Here is an 18,300-nt window from a genome sequence, read left to right as displayed (position 1 = left end):
GATGCTCTAGGAACTAAAGAAATTCTATCAAACTACCATACACTCAATGGAGGATGTGTAACCTATGGAGGAGGAGCTAAAGGCAAAGTGGTTGGACGTGGAACACTCAGTATTGAGGGACTTCCAAAACTTTCAAATGCCTTACATGTTGAAGGATTGGGGTCAAATCTCATCAGGTCTAGGTCAATGGATAATTGTTATGAAACAGGTGACACCATCTCATGCAAGAGCTCAAGAGTAAGTGAAGTAGAGCTGTGGCACCAGAAACTAGGGCACACAAACTTCAAAAATCTAATGCTGCTCAACAAGTACAATGCCATAAGAGGAATTCCAGATCTCAAGATCAAGGACATCCCTATATGCGGAATGTGCCAGAAGGGAAAGCAAACTAGAGTACCACACAAAGTGTTACAACCCGTTGGTACCACCATTTGTTTTGAACTTGTACATATGGATCTTATAGGTCCTATAGAGGTAGAAAGCCTAGGTGGTAAAAAATATGTATTTGTGTGTGTTGATGATTTTTCGAGATATACTTTGGTGTATTTTTTAAGAGAAAAATCTGATCTAGAATACATGCATGTGTTTGGATGTGTTTGCTTTTTCCTAAATGACACAGATCATCTAGCTAAATTTGATTCAAAAAGTGATTTGAGTTTATTTATGGGATACTCTAATAACAGTCATGCTTATAGAGTATATAACTTAAGAACTCGAACCATTATTGAATATGTAAATGTGGTATTTGATGATTTTGCTGATCTCCGCAGTAAAACAACTGAAGATGAAGTTGATGACCTGATTGCTGAAGGTGAAACAACCAGAGGAGACACTACTGCCACAGATGCTCCAGATATAAACAGTCCAGTCTCAAGAGAAGAGGGTGTTGAACCAAGTGTTACCACACCTGACTCAATACAGCCTACAGAGAGTACAGAAGCTGAATTGCAGCTAACTCATGATGTCTGCAGAAAGGAACCATCAAGTAGAATCCAGAAAAATCACCGCTCTACTCAAGTTGTGGGAGATATCTTTGATGGGATAAGAACCAGAAGAAAAGAGAGAGTGAATTACAGAGATATGGTAAGATTTGCAAATTTATCTTCTGAATGTGCACTAACTGGAACTACTTGCTTTGTGTCTTCAGTTGAACCAAGGAATATTGCAGAAGCTCTGAAGGATGAATTCTGGATCAATGCAATGCATGAAGAACTGAATCAGTTCATCAGAAATGATGTTTGGTACTTAGTTCCCAGACCAAGCCATGTAAATGTGATAGGAACTAAGTGGATTTTCAAAAACAAAACTGATGAAAAAGGTACAGTTGTTAGAAATAAGGTTAGGTTAGTAGCACAAGGTTATACTCAGATTGAAGGTATAGATTTTGATGAAACCTTTGCTCCAGTAGCTAGAATTGAATCTATTAGGTTACTTCTTGCTATAGCCTGCTTTCTTATAATCAAACTGTATCAAATGGATATCAAAAGTGCATTTCTAAATGGGGTTTTAAATGAAGAAGCATATGTAGAGCAACCCAAGGGTTTTGAAGATTCTGCCAAACCTGATCATGTGCTCAAGCTTAAGAAGGCTTTGTATGGTCTTAAACAAGCTCCTAGAGCTTGGTATCAAAGACTCACTGACTTCTTACTTGAAATACAATTCACTAGAGGAGAAGCAGACAAAACTCTATTTGTTAGAAGAACAAATAACCATATCATTATTGTACAGATATATGTTGATGATATTGTTTTTGGTTCTACTTGTGCTAACCTCTTACAGTCTTTTGTAGATTCTATGTCTCACACTTTTGAAATGAGCATGGTAGGAGAGTTGAATTACTTCCTAGGACTCCAGATCAAACAGACAGGTGAAGGAATTTTTGTAAATCAAAAGAAGTATGCTCTAAATCTGGTCAAAAGGTTTGAGTTGGAGTCAGCCAAGCACATGAAAACTCCAATGGGTTCAAGTCAAAAACTGTCCAAGGATGATGTTGCTGAAGATGTTGACATCACCCTTTACAGAAGCATGATTGGAAGTCTTCTGTATCTAACAGCAAGCAGGCCTGACATTATGTTTAGTGTTTGTGTGTGTGCTAGGTATCAAGCTAATCCCAAAGTCACTCATCTTAAAGCTGTGAAGAGGATTATTAGGTATGTTGCAGGTACAGTAGACTTAGGGATTCAGTTTTTCATAGACACTAATACAAATTTGATAGGTTTTAGTGATTCTGATTGGGCTGGGGATATTAGTGACAGAAAAAGCACATCAGGTGCATGTTTATTTTTGGGGAATAATTTGGTTTCTTGATTTAGTAGAAAACAAAATTGTGTATCATTTTCAATAGCTGAATCAGAATATGTAGCTGCTGGAGGATGTTGTGGTCAACTAATTTGGATGAAACAAATGTTGGGGGATTATGGGTTAACCAGTGGCACCCTGGCCATATATTGTGATAATTCAAGTGCTATTGATATTTCAATAAATCATGTTCAACACTCACGTACTAAACACATAGATATTAAACATCATTTTATTCGTGATATAGTTGAGAAAAATATAGTGTGCTTAAAGCACATTCCTACACAAGATCAGCTGGCTGACATCTTTACAAAGGCATTAGATTATGAGAGGTTCTCTAAACTTAGAAAATCCCTCGGGATGTGTACTTAATAAACATGTCCTAAAATATATTGCAGCACCTCATCAAACATCTTAAGCTGCAACATAATTTCCTGAAGCTTAGCTTCTTTAAATAATGACTTCACTGTGATGGATTATTCTCTAAAATCAGTAACTGGAAGTCTTCCACCTTGAAACGTGATCATGCTTCATGTAAACATTCAGAGAACAATCATAATCACATAAGTCAAACTCCTCTATTTTGATAGTCATATCTTAGTAACTGAGGAACCTTCAAACTTAACACTTGATCATGTTCCATGTGAATTGTTTGACTTGAAAATAAGAGTTTAAAAAAAAAAAAAAAAAAAAAAAAAAAAAAGAAAATTCTATGCCTGTCAGCCAATTTATTTTTTCTCACACTATTAATCATTAATAAATGTGTTTTTTATTTTTGTGAATATTTCATGAGTGCTACGGTTTTATTTTTATATTTTTTGAATTATCCCTATTTATATGGGTCATGGGTACATGGGTTAGTCTTTCATTTTCCACTAAGTCCACTCCTTATTGTGCCATGTGTCACAGGTTTGCTTTAAACTGCCAAAGAAATTTTTATTCTCCTTAATCACACTTTCTCCAAGAAAAACGCACACCACTTCTTCACCTTCTTCACTTCAATTTTTTTTGCAACAAATTAGGGCTTATAAATTTGTGCTTCTTCTTTCGAAAATTCACACTAAAAAATCAACAGCACAAAGAAGCAATCTTTCTTTATCTACTGTATCATGGCATCTCCTCCTAGAAATCCTCTTCCAGCCGCCGTTGGTGATGTCCACAACGATGCTGCAGCACCTGAAAGCTCTACCTATCAGCTACATTGAGCCCGGAGACGAGCTGAATCCGATTGACCCAGACAACTTCGAGTTCGTGGGTCCCTCTTCCACTGCCGGAAGATTTCCAACTCGCCGGTCCAAGCGCATGAACCCCTTCCCAGATCTGAATACTGCTGGGCCACAACGCCGGAGGGGAGAAAACTCTCCCGGAAGAGGAGACAGAGGTGGAAGAAGAGGAGGCAGAGGTGGCCGTACTCCAGTTAGGCCAAATCCACCAAGAGGCCTTCATTTGGTGGATGAAGAAACTGATGATGAAGAAGGAGATCCTACCTTTGCAACACCAGAGGCTCAGGCTCTATCCTCCAGCTCCTCTGAGTCATCATCCAACAACTCACCTCCCCCAGCATCAACTCAGGGGGAGACATCTCAGCCCAGCATGGCAGCAGCAGCCTCTCAACATCCTGTTTCTGAAGGTGTTGCTGCACATGTTCCAGAAGATGTTGTTGCACCCACTGTCTCAGCCAATGTTTCTCAGAGTGCTGCTGAGGATGCTGCTCCCTACCAGGATGAAGAAATGCCTGATTTTTCAGGGATGTCCTCTGCCGAGCATGTTGACATTTCCTCTGTTGATGCTCAGGATTTCACTACCACTGAAGAAACACCCTCAGCACCACATGCAGACCCTCTGGAAACTCTTGCAGAAGCAGCTGTTCAAGTAGATGCATCACCTCCTCAGGCTGATGAACCAGAGAAAAGTGATGACAGCTGGGAAGTTCCCCTTGCCACTTTTCGCAAAAAATTGCCATCCTCAGAGTCAGACAGTGACTCGTCTGAGGATTCCTCTCAGATGCAGGAAGATGCTGCCCCACGTGTTGCATCACCTGAGCCAACATACATCTCGGATGAACTTGAAGACTCTGAAGAAGAGGAATATTCTGAGGAAGAGCTGAACTTGGATGGGAAGGATCTGTCAACTCCTTTTGAGGTAAACAATGCTTTTAGTACTACTTTTTATTTTGAATCTGATTCAAATTTGAAGTTCTCAAATCATGAATTGCCAATTCATTGAGGAGAAGAAAATTTCCAAGGATGAGTTTGATAGACATAGGATTACTGATTTTCTTGATCAAAGAAAAATCCTTAGTCTAGTTGAGATTGCCTGTCCTTATGATCCCTCTGTTGTGAAGGAATTTTATGCCAATTTACAAACCTCTTTTTTTTTAAAAAGAAAAATTCTCCAAACTTTGGCAAAGTTTTTGTGCGAAATTCCATTTTCTCCCTTTTCTCCCAAAATTATCAACTCTCATTTACAAACTCCTACTGTGATTGATGAGGATAATTATGGTGATTTTACTGAGGTTTGTAAGACTCTTTCTGGCAATCGTTTAAAATGTTGGCCTGCTCACCCCAGAAAATTCAAAGTTTCTCAACTCACTACATTTTATTCTGTCTTGTTCAGACTCACAGTGATGAATTGGATTCCATCCAAAAATGTCTCTGTGGTTACTAAACCTCATGCAGTACTAATGTACAAATTGTGGATGGGATTACAAGTTGATTTTGGCAACTTTTCTTTAATAATTTAGGTCATCTTGCCCAGAAAATTTCATCCTCCACTCATCTTTCGTATCCTTCTCTCATCTACTCCATTCCGTTTTCTCAAAATTTGGGCCAAGATGAATAATAATATCTTCACACTCCACTTGGCATGATAACTGTTTCTCAAAATTTTCTCAAAGCTCCTCATGTCCAAGATCTTCCCTGGAATGGAGATAATTTTCTCTCAACTGAATCAGGTCAAAATAATCTTGGTATTGAAGGTGTTGCTCCTCATGTTGACAACACCCCTGACAATCTTGTCTCTGTTCCTAGAGATCTCTTGTTACAACAGCTTACTCAATCCCTAGCTCAGATTACTTATCACCAGTCCATGGTGGAAATGCTTCAAAAAGCTCTTTCTGATCAAAAAGGGGGAGAAAAAGCTAGTCATGAAGTTGAAGCAGGAACTTCTCATCCTTTGGATGCCAGAGGCAGAGAGCAAGGAGTTAATGAAGAAGGAGCAAAGAATGAGGGTGAAGCTCAAGGAGCGGAGGAAAGCAGTGGATCCAGTGCTAGTGATGGAGGATCAGCAGCTGATACTGACAAGACTTTGGATATTCTGCTTTTATGAACAATATTTGTCTTTGTTCAGTTTGTTATTTTCCCTCTGAATTTTTATGCTAGGATTGCACTATTTTGTTATTTGCTATATTGGTTATCATATTCAGGGGGAGTTCAAGCAATGACTCAGGGGGAGTTAAGCTAAAATTTAGTTTTGATCAGAAAGTTAAAAAGGGGGAGTTTGAAATACGTGGATTATTTCCACATTTTGTTTTTAACTTTCTTATGTTCTAAACTAAATTTTAGTTACGAAATTAATAGTGCTTAGTGGGTTAAGTATAGTGCTTAGTGGGTTAAGTATAATGCTTAGTGGGCTAAGTAGTGCTTAGTGGGATTAATTATGGATATTATTCTAACTCCTTAAACTAACCCACTAACCCATTTTCTTGAGTGCTCTTGTGGTTGGTTTTCTTGCAGATCATGGGCTGAGTAGTGGAAGCTTGGAAAGTCTATAAATACCAAACTCAAGACTCAAGAAATTGATCGATCCCGAAGAAAAGAAAAACACCGAGAGCTGAAAAGAATACATGAGTGTTTTAGTGTGTTTTTAGGATCGGTTGGTTGTACTGTTAAGTGTATATTTTTACACTTTATCGTATCTTTTTATTTGAGCTTTTGGTGTGTTTTAACGATGATTGGTGCTTAAAAAGTTGATTTGTTGTATTTTAGGTACAAATTGAAGAATTGGAAAAGTATGGGGTCAAAACTGCAATTTTGGAGAAAATGTGGGCCAAAAGTGAAAAAATCAAAAATTTGAAGAAACAAGGCTCGGACCCCCGTCCCAGTTTTAGTGCAAATTATGGGACCCCCGTCCGAGACTCCGAATTTGCGCAGTTTAGGGATTTTAATTGCACAAGGAAACTGCCTTCTTCCCCAAGTTCTTCACCCTATATAAGACCAAGCCAAGCACACAATTAGGGATCTTTTTTTACGCAATTTGAAGAGCAACAAAGCAATAACGAAGACGAAGAATTCGAAGACTCTAAGCATAGATTTATCGTTTATGACTTATTTTATTTGTGTTTTTCCTTTAATCATGAGTAGCTAATTTTCTTGTTTCTAGGATTTTATTTGGAACCCTATGTGGGATTTATGAACCCAATTCTATGATTTTATGCAACTTTTAATTCCAGATTATTTCTTCTACTTGTTTTATTAAGTGCATGAACTTGATCAACTTATGTGCTTTTATGTTATTGTTAATCGCATGAATCGGAAGATCGGGTTAATAATTAGAACTGTGGTAGAAGAGCCTTTGTGGTATTAACATAGGAATATAGTTAATCTCTTAGGTAGCCATTATTGAGATTTGTGCTTAATGCTGTGTTCTAGAATTAATTGCATAGGAATATAGTAATTGAATCTAGAGGATTAGAATCGTAATACACGCGGAAGCGGGTTATGATAAGTTTAGCATCTCAGGTTAATAATCCGGGTTAATAACTTGCATAATTGAAGGAATTGGGGGAATAATAATCACATAGGGGGAAGAATAAAATCCTAGGCTTGTTTACTCTGATAAATCTTCGTGTTTAATTTGCTTTCTTGCTTTGTCGTTTTAATTTGCCTTTTAATTTAATTTAGTTAATTCTCTCTAAAAATTCGACTGTGTAGGGTGGGCTTGATAATAATTGGTAGGATTTAGCGTCTAGGATTAGATAATTAAATATTCCCTGTGGGTTCGATATCCGGACTTTTTTGTCCACTATATTACTTGTACGATACGTGCACTTGCGTGTAGGTGTTCGACCAACAAGTTTTTGGCGCCGTTGCCGGGGAATATTTTAATTATTTATTTTATTCTAGCTCTAGATTTGAACAATTTTCACGATTCACCCAAATTATTATTTTTTTTTTTTTTTCGTTTTAATTTTTTTTAAATATATTTTTTTTTCTTTGGTTACATGTCAGGTTACAATTTTCGCGCTCCTCAAACGGGATATGAATGGCTTCCGTCTGGCGAATACCTCCAAAATACCTATGATATGCCGTTACTTTGTTCAATATGTGGTGGAGATCATTACACTAACCAATGTTGGTATGCACCGAAGGCGAATAATTTCATTGATAATACCAACGGCGGTTATTGGAACACATACACCAACACGCCACGAGAGCCCACTGTTCAGGAGTGTTATTTGAACTCCGTCCTTGAAGAATTTATGAAATCCACTCAAGCATCTATCCGAAGACTGGAGTTACAGTTGGAAGAATTCAAGCGCCAAAGGTCTCTTGAAAATATTTCAGACGATATCGAGAATGGTTGCAACAAAGAAAATCCGTTTGAAATTTGTAGTGAGAAAAATCCTTTAGACCTAGAAAATATTGTCGATGAGAAGGAAAAGGAACTTACGAAGACGCTTAAGGATGATGAATATGACAATGCAATCGAGCTAAACTCCAAAGATGTATCGGAACAAGAGAAGAAGGAGATGGATGTGGTTAGTACAAATACTCAAATTGAGAATATTATCGTTGTTCATGACGAGGCTTTGAAGGCATCAATAGAGGTTGAAAAGAAGGCGAATGTGTTTGAAGTGGAGGTTATACGCGGACGTGAGGTTTTTGTGTACCAATTTGAGGGAGCGGGTGATGAAGATCCCAACTTGGCTTCGTACCGATTGATTACAACTAAGAAAGACTACAAGCTAAGGTGGACCCTGACATATTGCAATCCTATCCCTGTATCGGTTGCAATTGAAGTGAAAGAGCTCACGGATGGATGCGCAATCTATAAGGCGTTGGATTGGACATAACAATTTTAAGAAGAAAAGTCTGGCTGAAGACTTAAAACTTAGCGCTTCTCGGGAGGCAACCCGAGCTTTATTGTTTTTCGTATTTTTCTTTAATTTTTCGTTTTTTTTAATATCATAAGCATGCATTCTAATTTATAATTTTAATTTTACTTTTCAGGGTCGAAAACGTGATCGAGAGTCGAGTCGGACATCCGCAAAAAAAAAAAAAAAAAAAAAAAAAAAAAAAAAAAAAATTGCACCACTGCCTGTGGGACGGCCGTCCCAAAATATGCCTAAAATGTGGGACGGCCGTCCCAAAACCAGTAAGGAGAAACAAATTTCGGACGGCCGTCCGAAATTTAGCACAAAAACCGGGACGGCCGTCCGAACCTAGTTGGGGCGTTTTAAATGTTTAAAAATTAGATTTCTCCCCCATTATTTCCTAAACCCTCCTCTTTCCTTCTCTCAAACTCTCACACACAAAAGGAAGCTAGAGAATCAAACCAAATTCTCCAAAACCTACTCTTTCAAGGCACGCCCACAAGGTGTTCGATAATTTGCTCCAACCAAATTTTGAGTTCGATTGTCAACCAATTCTCAACGAATCTATTCCAACCTCTCTCCCAACTTTTTTTTTCCAACAAAAGAAGCCGCACGAGTGAAGTTTCATCTTCTAAAGGCAAAGGAAAAGGCAAGAAAAGTGCCACCAAAACGACGATTCCTCTTCCAAAGCCGCTCCTCAAGCCCGAGACGACCCCGAAGCCTCAAGCTCCCATGCCGATCGACGATTCCGAATGACGATGGAGCGAGAGAGCTTTCCGATGAGAGAGCTAGGGAGGAGCACCCCGATCACATCGACTCCGACTAAATCAGGTGTTTTCTATCCTTGAACTTTGTGCTAATTTCGTTGAGGGCAACGGAAATTTTAAGTTTGGGGGTGTTGTGCTTATTTGTTTTAGTTTGCATGCATTAGGTTTTATTTGTTTTTATTGCTTTTATCGTTTTTTCCGGAATATAAAAAAAAAAAAAAAAAAATTGCTTGAGTCAAATGCATCTATGATTTATGATGATGAGAGATGATCAATGTTTGATGATGAAATTGCTTGTTTTATGTGATAAGGATTTGATGTTTGTTTAGCTTTCGATTCAACGGGACTTAGAAGCGAATTATTGCTAGGAATCACATTTTGTGCATTGCTTTTGTTGAATGTTTTGTATTTTAAATTTGGAATTAATTTGTGCTAGATCATGCTATGTTCGGTTTTAAGACTCACCTTAGGAAATTTATGATACGAAGTATTGAGTAGTGAGTGATTTCGGATATGATTTGGGCCTTCTTTGAACCGTTTGAGCCTTTCAAGCCGACCTTTTTATCGAAATTATCCTTAGAACCTTGATTTGAGCCTCGGAGAAAAGGTGTTCTTTCTTTTAGCCAATATGTAAGGTAGAATAGGTGGAGATTCTTGAAAATTACCCCTTGGAGTTCGGTCGAAATTTTTTATAAGGTCCTTCTTCTTCGAAAAAAAAAAAAAAAAAAAAAAAAGAAAAAAGAAAAAAAGAAAGAAAAAAAAAAAAAAATAGAAGAAGAAGAAGAATAGATTATAAGGGAGAAATAAGGGCTAGTTGTTGAATTGTGTTGAAAACTCGATCCATTGCCTCAAAGGCAAAAGTGTTGACGTGTGAATTTTGGAGAGTCGAGTTTATTAAAGTCCGTAGAGGTGAATTCATTGTTTCAAACGCCTATCTTTCAAATTTTGGCGTAATCACCTAAATGCAAGAAGAATAGCCACATATACCCATATTTCCTACCTCGAACCAAAGAGCCTAACAATTGAAAGCCACAAAGCCCCAATGATCCCAATAGCTTAATGTTCGATATTAGTAGAGTAGAATAGTTTGGTGAGTATTTGGAGTCAAGCATATGCATGTAAGTATAAATTCTTTCTATCTTTAATTTGCAAATATTGGATGCTTGAAGCAATTGTATGAATTGTGGTTTTTGGTAATGGTGAGTGACTAAGTGTTGTTGAATTTTGAGCTTGCGAATGCCTAAGAATTGTCATTATAATTACAAGTTCTGAAAACGTTAAATTGATCATTGATCTATGTGATGAGATGTAATAGTTGAGTTATTTGCTTATTGGTAGATTTTGCTTGAGGACAAGCAAAAGTTCAAGTTTGGGGGTGTGTTAAGTGTATATTTTTACACTTTATCGTATCTTTTTATTTGAGCTTTTGGTGTGTTTTAACGATGATTGGTGCTTAAAAAGTTGATTTGTTGTATTTTAGGTACAAATTGAAGAATTGGAAAAGTATGGGGTCAAAACTGCAATTTTGGAGAAAATGTGGGCCAAAAGTGAAAAAATCAAAATTTTGAAGAAACAAGGCTCGGACCCCCGTCCCAGTTTTAGTGCAAATTATGGGACCCCCGTCCGAGACTCCGAATTTGCGCAGTTTAGGGATTTTAATTGCACAAGGAAACTGCCTTCTTCCCCAAGTTCTTCACCCTATATAAGACCAAGCCAAGCACACAATTAGGGATCTTTTTTTACGCAATTTGAAGAGCAACAAAGCAATAACGAAGACGAAGAATTCGAAGACTCTAAGCATAGATTTATCGTTTATGACTTATTTTATTTGTGTTTTTCCTTTAATCATGAGTAGCTAATTTTCTTGTTTCTAGGATTTTATTTGGAACCCTATGTGGGATTTATGAACCCAATTCTATGATTTTATGCAACTTTTAATTCCGGATTATTTCTTCTACTTGTTTTATTAAGTGCATGAACTTGATCAACTTATGTGCTTTTATGTTATTGTTAATCGCATGAATCGGAAGATCGGGTTAATAATTAGAACTGTGGTAGAAGAGCCTTTGTGGTATTAACATAGGAATATAGTTAATCTCTTAGGTAGCCATTATTGAGATTTGTGCTTAATGCTGTGTTCTAGAATTAATTGCATAGGAATATAGTAATTGAATCTAGAGGATTAGAATCGTAATACACGCGGAAGCGGGTTATGATAAGTTTAGCATCTCAGGTTAATAATCCGGGTTAATAACTTGCATAATTGAAGGAATTGGGGGAATAATAATCACATAGGGGGAAGAATAAAATCCTAGGCTTGTTTACTCTGATAAATCTTCGTGTTTAATTTGCTTTCTTGCTTTGTCGTTTTAATTTGCCTTTTAATTTAATTTAGTTAATTCTCTCTAAAAATTCGACTGTGTAGGGTGGGCTTGATAATAATTGGTAGGATTTAGCGTCTAGGATTAGATAATTAAATATTCCCTGTGGGTTCGATATCCGGACTTTTTTGTCCACTATATTACTTGTACGATACGTGCACTTGCGTGTAGGTTTTCGACCAACATGTACTCCTCATGAGTACAATCTTTACGTACTTCTTATGAGTACATTCTTTACGTACTTCTCATAAGTACATTCTTTGTAGTCTAGATTGTTTAGTATATATGTTTCTAGACTTGGTTGTAAGAATGATCAAGATAGTGATTCATTCATAAGTTCTTTACGTACTCCTCACGAGTACATCTTTGAAATCTAGAATTTTTAATATTTTTCTTTTTGTATCTAGATTTGAATGTAAGAATGATCATGAGAATGATTCATTCATAAGGAAGAAGTTTTCGCACCTCTTCTGTTTGTATTCTTGGAATATTGATTTTAATATATTTTTCCGTCCTGTAAAGGGCAAGTTCACAAGTCTTTACTTGTGAACATTTTTAATTCTGAGTATTGTTCTTTTATCTTTATATTTCCGCTGCATGTTTGTTCACGTGTCATAACACTCAAGATAACACCTCTGTATTAAACGAATTCGGGACCATAAATTCTTTCAAATATAAACAATATATAACATGTACAATCTCATATAAATTCCACGAACTAATTCTGAAATTATTCCGGTTGGTAATCATGAATTAACTAAATAGATCCATAATGCTATCAAGTATCAGCAGTGCATTACATCATCTTAAATTGAAATGACCAAGTTATTGTAGCAAAATTTTCTAACAATTCATGCAATACAAATTCAACCAACAAAAAAAAAATTCTATTAATATGGCTAAAATCACGTTCAGTAAGAAACATAAACAATTTCACATTCAGGATCAAATATATTCACCCCTCATTCTACAGTGCATATTTATTCATAAGCTTCTTAGTGCACTGTATTCTAAATATTATGATAATTAAAACATTCATAATACAGTTTCATATCAAATCCTCGAAACATGAAATAAACCAGCAAGGTATTATAATCCTTTTACAATATACAATCACACATTTATCGTCGCTATTCATTGAATCCGGAATGAATGCAAATGATAAAATAATTTGCTACAGCACATACCAAAAACAATCATTGTGATATTTATATCATACTATAACATATTAAGCATGCTTCCAATAATTACGAATCACATCATAATTTGAAATTATCCACGGTATAAATGAAGTAATGACTTGAAAATAAATATGTACTTCATGCATTTCATGCCATTAAATAGATCTAGTGCATCTCTTACGAAATCGAAATTGCAAGGGATTACGGCTTACTTGAAACGCTTAAACCCAAATATTGAAGAATATATTGTATTCTTCGAACAAGATTACCATTTCACGAACGAACTCGAATCACAAGTTCTTCAAGCATCCACATGCCAAAAATGGTTCATTTTTCACGAGCACCTGAATCACAAATTCTTCAAGTATCCTAGTCCCACGAACGATTGTCTTTCCACGATCACGACGAGCATTTCGTGCTGATAACGTGTTGTAAAATCGCCTATTTAATCTAGCTCTTTGGATTGTTATTGTGGAAATACATAAGAACATAATAACAATAATAGAGAGAGAATGAGAGAACACAAGTAAACAAGATCCGTAGAGAGATAATTGTTGGATACTTAGGGGAGGGGAGATTCTCATTTATATAGGTGCAAACCACCGGAAGTTACATGGGAGTTATACCCTACATACATCATGGAGGCAGTTATGGGATAATTGGTAAGTTGAGAATCTCCAGTGGCGTAGTGGGGAGTTATAAACTTCGAGTGACTTAAGATAGGAATAACCACATTATATATTATTTACAACAAGAAGGGGGTTATCATTAATTATTTCCAAATGTTGAATCTATGTCAGTGCAATTTCAAAAACGGGGATTTTCACTAATTTTCCATTTTGTTTTAGATGTCACAACACAACACATCTACAAACAAATTCAAATAAATATAAAATAGTGAGTTACACTAATTATATTTTTCTTCGAATGATAATTATAATCTTGCACAAAAGTATTTATAATTTACCCAAACAATTAATTAAACACATTGCAGAAAAAACTAATACAAAAGCTCCACACTGAACTAGTTATGTCTTGGTACTCTCCACCCAATTTCAAGCAAACTAAATTTGAAGAAAACATCTACACAAAGATAATAGTAAGAACAGTTTTATTTAGCCAACACAATATACTAACATCTAACACCACTGTTAATAATAGCCCATGACAATATGAATGCCAGCCAAAGATTAAAATATGTTCATCAATGCAATCACACATTATTATTTACAGGCTGTCAACGATGAATTGACGTCGAGACACTAAGGAACTTTCTTTTTCTTTTCTCGTCCATCTCTTGTGCATAAGCTACAACCAAAGGGTTGCAGTCAACCAGTTCGATACTCAGACCAAAATAATCACCAAAACTCGAAGGGATCACTTCTAGTCTATGGCAGCGTCTCATGGTCAGATGCTCGAGGCATCGAAACGTTTTAATCCCGACCGTCCATTGCATCAGATCAGAGTCTTCGATCACAAGAACCTTTAGTAATTTAAACGCCCTGTCTCGAGTCTCCCATTTCGGTCCTCGAAAGGCATAGCGTCTCAGTTTCAGCATTTGAAGACTCCACATTGAAGAAATCGTGCTCATATCTTCCCACGGATATCCAAACCCACTCAAACTCAACTTCACAACAAGCGAATCGAAATTGGTTACAATTGGAGCTCGTGGCAGAACAACAAACTCACACCTCGGTATAGGATTTAGAACGACACATTTGAGTGAACTTAAACTGACATGAGAGATAAAATCTAGTAAGTCATTCGATGATTCATTAGTATCAACCGACAAATCGAATCGAATTCTTAGCTTTGATAGAAGAGGGATTCTTTCTAGAAGCTCTTTAGTACAACAACGGGGACTCACATCTAAGAGTGTTACGAGATTTGGCAAGATGGCCCCACAAGGATCCGGGAGATTACTCCCCGTTATCTGGAGATGCTTTAGCTCTTGCATTTCCCATATTTCTATCGGCAAATAGGATAAATCCTTACAAGAATTAATGATGCTTAAATGTCGAAGGATAATCAAGAACTGAAGGTTTCGAAGTTTTGATATGGAAGAAGGGAGGTTTCCATTGTAAGTGAGAGCAAGGTATCTTAGATGAATTAGTTTAAGTACTTCCATTGGGAACTCGTACATACGGATTGTAAGTGCATCAAATACCCTCAACAACCTTAAATAACCCAAACTAATAGGTATCGGGTTCTTGTGATATGGACCAAAACATAGGAGTGAGCGTGTGCGCGAACTGGATGCTATCGACTTATACACTTCTTTATTAATAACAAATTGAATATTTTTGTGGACGCACAATCGGCGTTCGTGTTCCACAGCCTCCGCCAAACCATTTATGACATGGAAAAAAATGTTCTTCTCAGCTTCTCTGTTACACAAATGCCAAAATACAGGATGGAGACCGCAAGTTTTGATTTGATGAATTGGTTATCTATAAGGCGAATATAAGCTCTTCTTGTGCACCATAACAAGGCTTTTGGTGACAAGCTCCTCCAAACACTGCCTAGCCGAGTGTTCGAGAAATCCCTCGGCCCTCCATAAATTGATGAGCTTGGAACGGGGAATCTCATAGTTTTGTGGGAAAATTCCCATATATAGAAAGCATGCTTTTAAATGTTGAGGTAAGTATTCATAGCTCGAAAATAGTACCTTTGACATAATTTGATCATTTGCATCCATGAAAACGGAATTGTCTCTATCTGCTGCTTTCCTCCAGTACTCTGGCGTCTTGTCAGCTTCGGATAAGATATTGGCAACAGTAATGATTAGAAGAGGAAGACCTTCACAATTTTCAGCAATCTTCTTTCCAGCTTTCTCAAGATGAGAAGGGCATAGCCCATCCTCAACAAACACCTTCTGACAAAGAAGATCCCAACTTTCTTCTTTGTTCAGTAACCGGATTTTGTAATCGTCACTACTATAAACAATCATATTTTGTAGCCTAGTTGTCATGAAGACTCGAAATCCACTTTTGTTGTACGGAAACAACCTTCTCAAGTCATTCCAAACTTGCGTCGTCCACACATCATCCAACACAACGAGGTATGTTTTACCCTTTAAATTTTGGTAAATCATTTTTTTCAAATCATCCAATTTCCTCGTTTTGTCAATCTCGGGATTCACTTGAGCTAAAATACCAATAAGAATATCTTTTAACCGATATTTTTGGCCTACGGTGACAAAAGCACGACAATCGAAATGAGTCACAATCAACGGATCTTCAAAGAGCTGTGTAGCAAGAGTGGTCTTACCAATGCCCGCCATTCCAACAAGCGTGTGGTAACAAGGTCCCGTTGGATCTAAAAGCCGCGTTTGGATTTCTTGAAATTGATCGGAAAGTCCAACCATTTTCGATTTTTTTCCGCGACAACCAATCGTTGATGAAACGGCATCATACTCTTGGCATGGCAAGTTGACGTACTCGTCCTCCATCTTCTTGATTTCTTCGTTGAAGGAATCAATCTCTTGCTTTTGTTCCACCATGTCTGGGGAGAGTAGTAACAATGGATGACATTGTTCCGATTGAGAAAGAAACTGGTTTGAGACGTGTGATTCAATTACGTCTTCTAATTTACGCACCGCCTCTCTGATTTCTCCATCCAAAGCATCCACCCTCTCGCTGCTGCTGCTGATATTATCGTCGAATCTTTTGAGGACATGTTGTAAGGACTGAACATGTTTGTATGCGGATTTAATGATTTTCTTTGAGGGTGGAACAAACGAAATTTCGGAAGATTTTAGAAGGCGCTCGATTACGGATTTTAGAGATATCACAGCAGCATAAGCCATGTCTCTCCTTTTCTCTTTCTTTCTCCCAATAATTAGATATAATATAAATGAGAGCTGGTTAATTTGCAGAGATGTACTAAGTCAACCGTTGTGTTTACAACTTGTTGCCCAAGATTCTGCTGGCCATTTTTGGACAACTAAATCATTAATATAATATTTCTCGATTTTACAAATTCTGGTTACATAAAATACAATGCAATGTTTGTTGATTAAATGTGGGGTAAACAACATAAAATTCCTCTATGTTAAGGAAAACCTGCGCCAAACCCCCTTATATTTTTTTTCTTGCGTAAAACCTTTACTGTTTTATTTTACTTTGCACAAAATCCATTTTTCTGTTAAAATCTAACACCATTAATTACAAAGGGGATTTTATACAATTTTTTTATAACATGGGGGGATTTAAGGCATATTTTCTTCAATACAAGGAAGTCTTATGCAAAATTAATCGTTTAAATTTCATATTATTTTCTTAAATTAAGTTGAACACATTTATTTAGTTACAATAGGAAAAATAGAAATTTAATAGGTGTCGTGATTTTTTTTTTAAATCAATTTTTATATGATATAATTTATTAATGTATTTAAAAAAATGAGTTTTTAAATATATAATTATTTTATTAGAATTATTGTACATTTTTATAATTTATTCTCGATTAATTATATGTGAAAAGAACATTACTAATTTCAGAATTCGTTCCAACTTCCATCTCGAATATTATTTGTTTAGTATCATATTTAAATTAATAGATTTATGCGACTTAATTTAAGAAAATAGTTTGAATTTTAAAATAACTTGCATAAATCCTCTCCATAGTTATCGATGTTAACTATTAACGGAAATGGGGATTTTATACAAGAAAAAATGAAACACAAGGGGGTTTTACACAAGAAAAAAATTATATAGGGGTTTGACGTAAATTTTCCTTAACAGAGGGGATTTTATGTTGTTTACCCATTAAATGTGCTTCGAAATGGCCAAAGGCTGTCAGTTAGACACGGCCACGGGCCGGTTTTGGGCCCGGAACCGGCCCGTTGACGGCCCAAACCGGCCCGTTGACCGTGTGAACCGGCCCGGAACCATGAACCGGCCCGTCCTACCCGGGACGGGCCCGGTTCTTAGATTTGGTGAACCGTGAACCGCCGGGCCGGCCCGGCGGTTCACCCGGATTTAAAAAAAAAAAATCAAAAAAATTCAAAAAAAAATGAATAACGGCCGGTTCACCCGGTGAACCGGCCCGAACCGGCCCGGGTGAACCGGCCCGGGTGAACCGTCCGTTATTTACTTTTTTTTGAATTTTTTTGAATTTTTTTGAATTCCCCCCCCCCCCCCCCCCCCCCCCCCCCCCCCCCCCAAATTTTCCTATAAATACCCTCACACCCCAATTTTTCCTATAATTTACTTATCTATACTATCTATAAAAGTAGGAATGTTAGGTGAGTTTCTTCCATTTTATGTGAAGACTAAAATACCCTTTTCATTAGTTAATTTACTAAGGGTTGCAAGGATGATTGGGTAATTATTATTATTATTATTATTATTATTATTATTATTATTATTATTATTATTATTATTATTATTATTATTATTATTATTATTATTATTATTATTATTATTATTATTATTATTATTATTATTATTATTATTATTATTATTATTATTATTATTATTATTATTATTATTATTTTATAACGGTAACATCCATTTGTAAAGTCATACAAGGTTAATTGGAAATATCATATTAATAATAACCTAACTTTTCTCTTTTAA

At 36.5% G+C, this 18,300-nt stretch overlaps 2 protein-coding genes across 2 annotated transcripts; both read right to left on the bottom strand.

Annotated features, from left to right (window-relative positions):
• Positions 1-13,774: 13,774 nt before the first annotated feature.
• LOC148771215 (putative late blight resistance protein homolog R1A-4) lies at positions 13,775-16,542 on the bottom strand. The gene has a single exon (XM_088816954.1). It carries the CDS (start codon positions 16,527-16,529, stop codon positions 15,168-15,170), a length of 1,362 nt encoding a protein of 453 aa, XP_088673080.1. The 5' UTR covers positions 16,530-16,542; the 3' UTR covers positions 13,775-15,167.
• LOC148771216 (putative late blight resistance protein homolog R1A-10) lies at positions 13,959-14,849 on the bottom strand. Its single transcript, XM_088817540.1, has one exon. The coding sequence runs from the start codon at positions 14,847-14,849 to the stop codon at positions 13,959-13,961; it is 891 nt and encodes a 296-aa protein (XP_088673666.1).
• Positions 16,543-18,300: the final 1,758 nt, after the last annotated feature.

The sequence above is a fragment of the Erythranthe guttata genome, chromosome 4 (genome assembly GCF_056151865.1).
Source record: "Erythranthe guttata isolate IM_541 chromosome 4, IM_541, whole genome shotgun sequence".
Classification (NCBI taxonomy): Eukaryota; Viridiplantae; Streptophyta; class Magnoliopsida; order Lamiales; family Phrymaceae; genus Erythranthe; species Erythranthe guttata.
Note: the sequence above shows the minus strand (reverse complement) of the source record. Positions and strands in the feature narration are given on the sequence as shown.

Coding starts and splice junctions, on each gene's coding strand:
- LOC148771215 (XM_088816954.1), bottom strand. CDS start 16,529: ATGGCTTATGCTGCTGTGATATCTCTAAAATCCGTAATCGAGCGCCTT.
- LOC148771216 (XM_088817540.1), bottom strand. CDS start 14,849: ATGGAAGTACTTAAACTAATTCATCTAAGATACCTTGCTCTCACTTAC.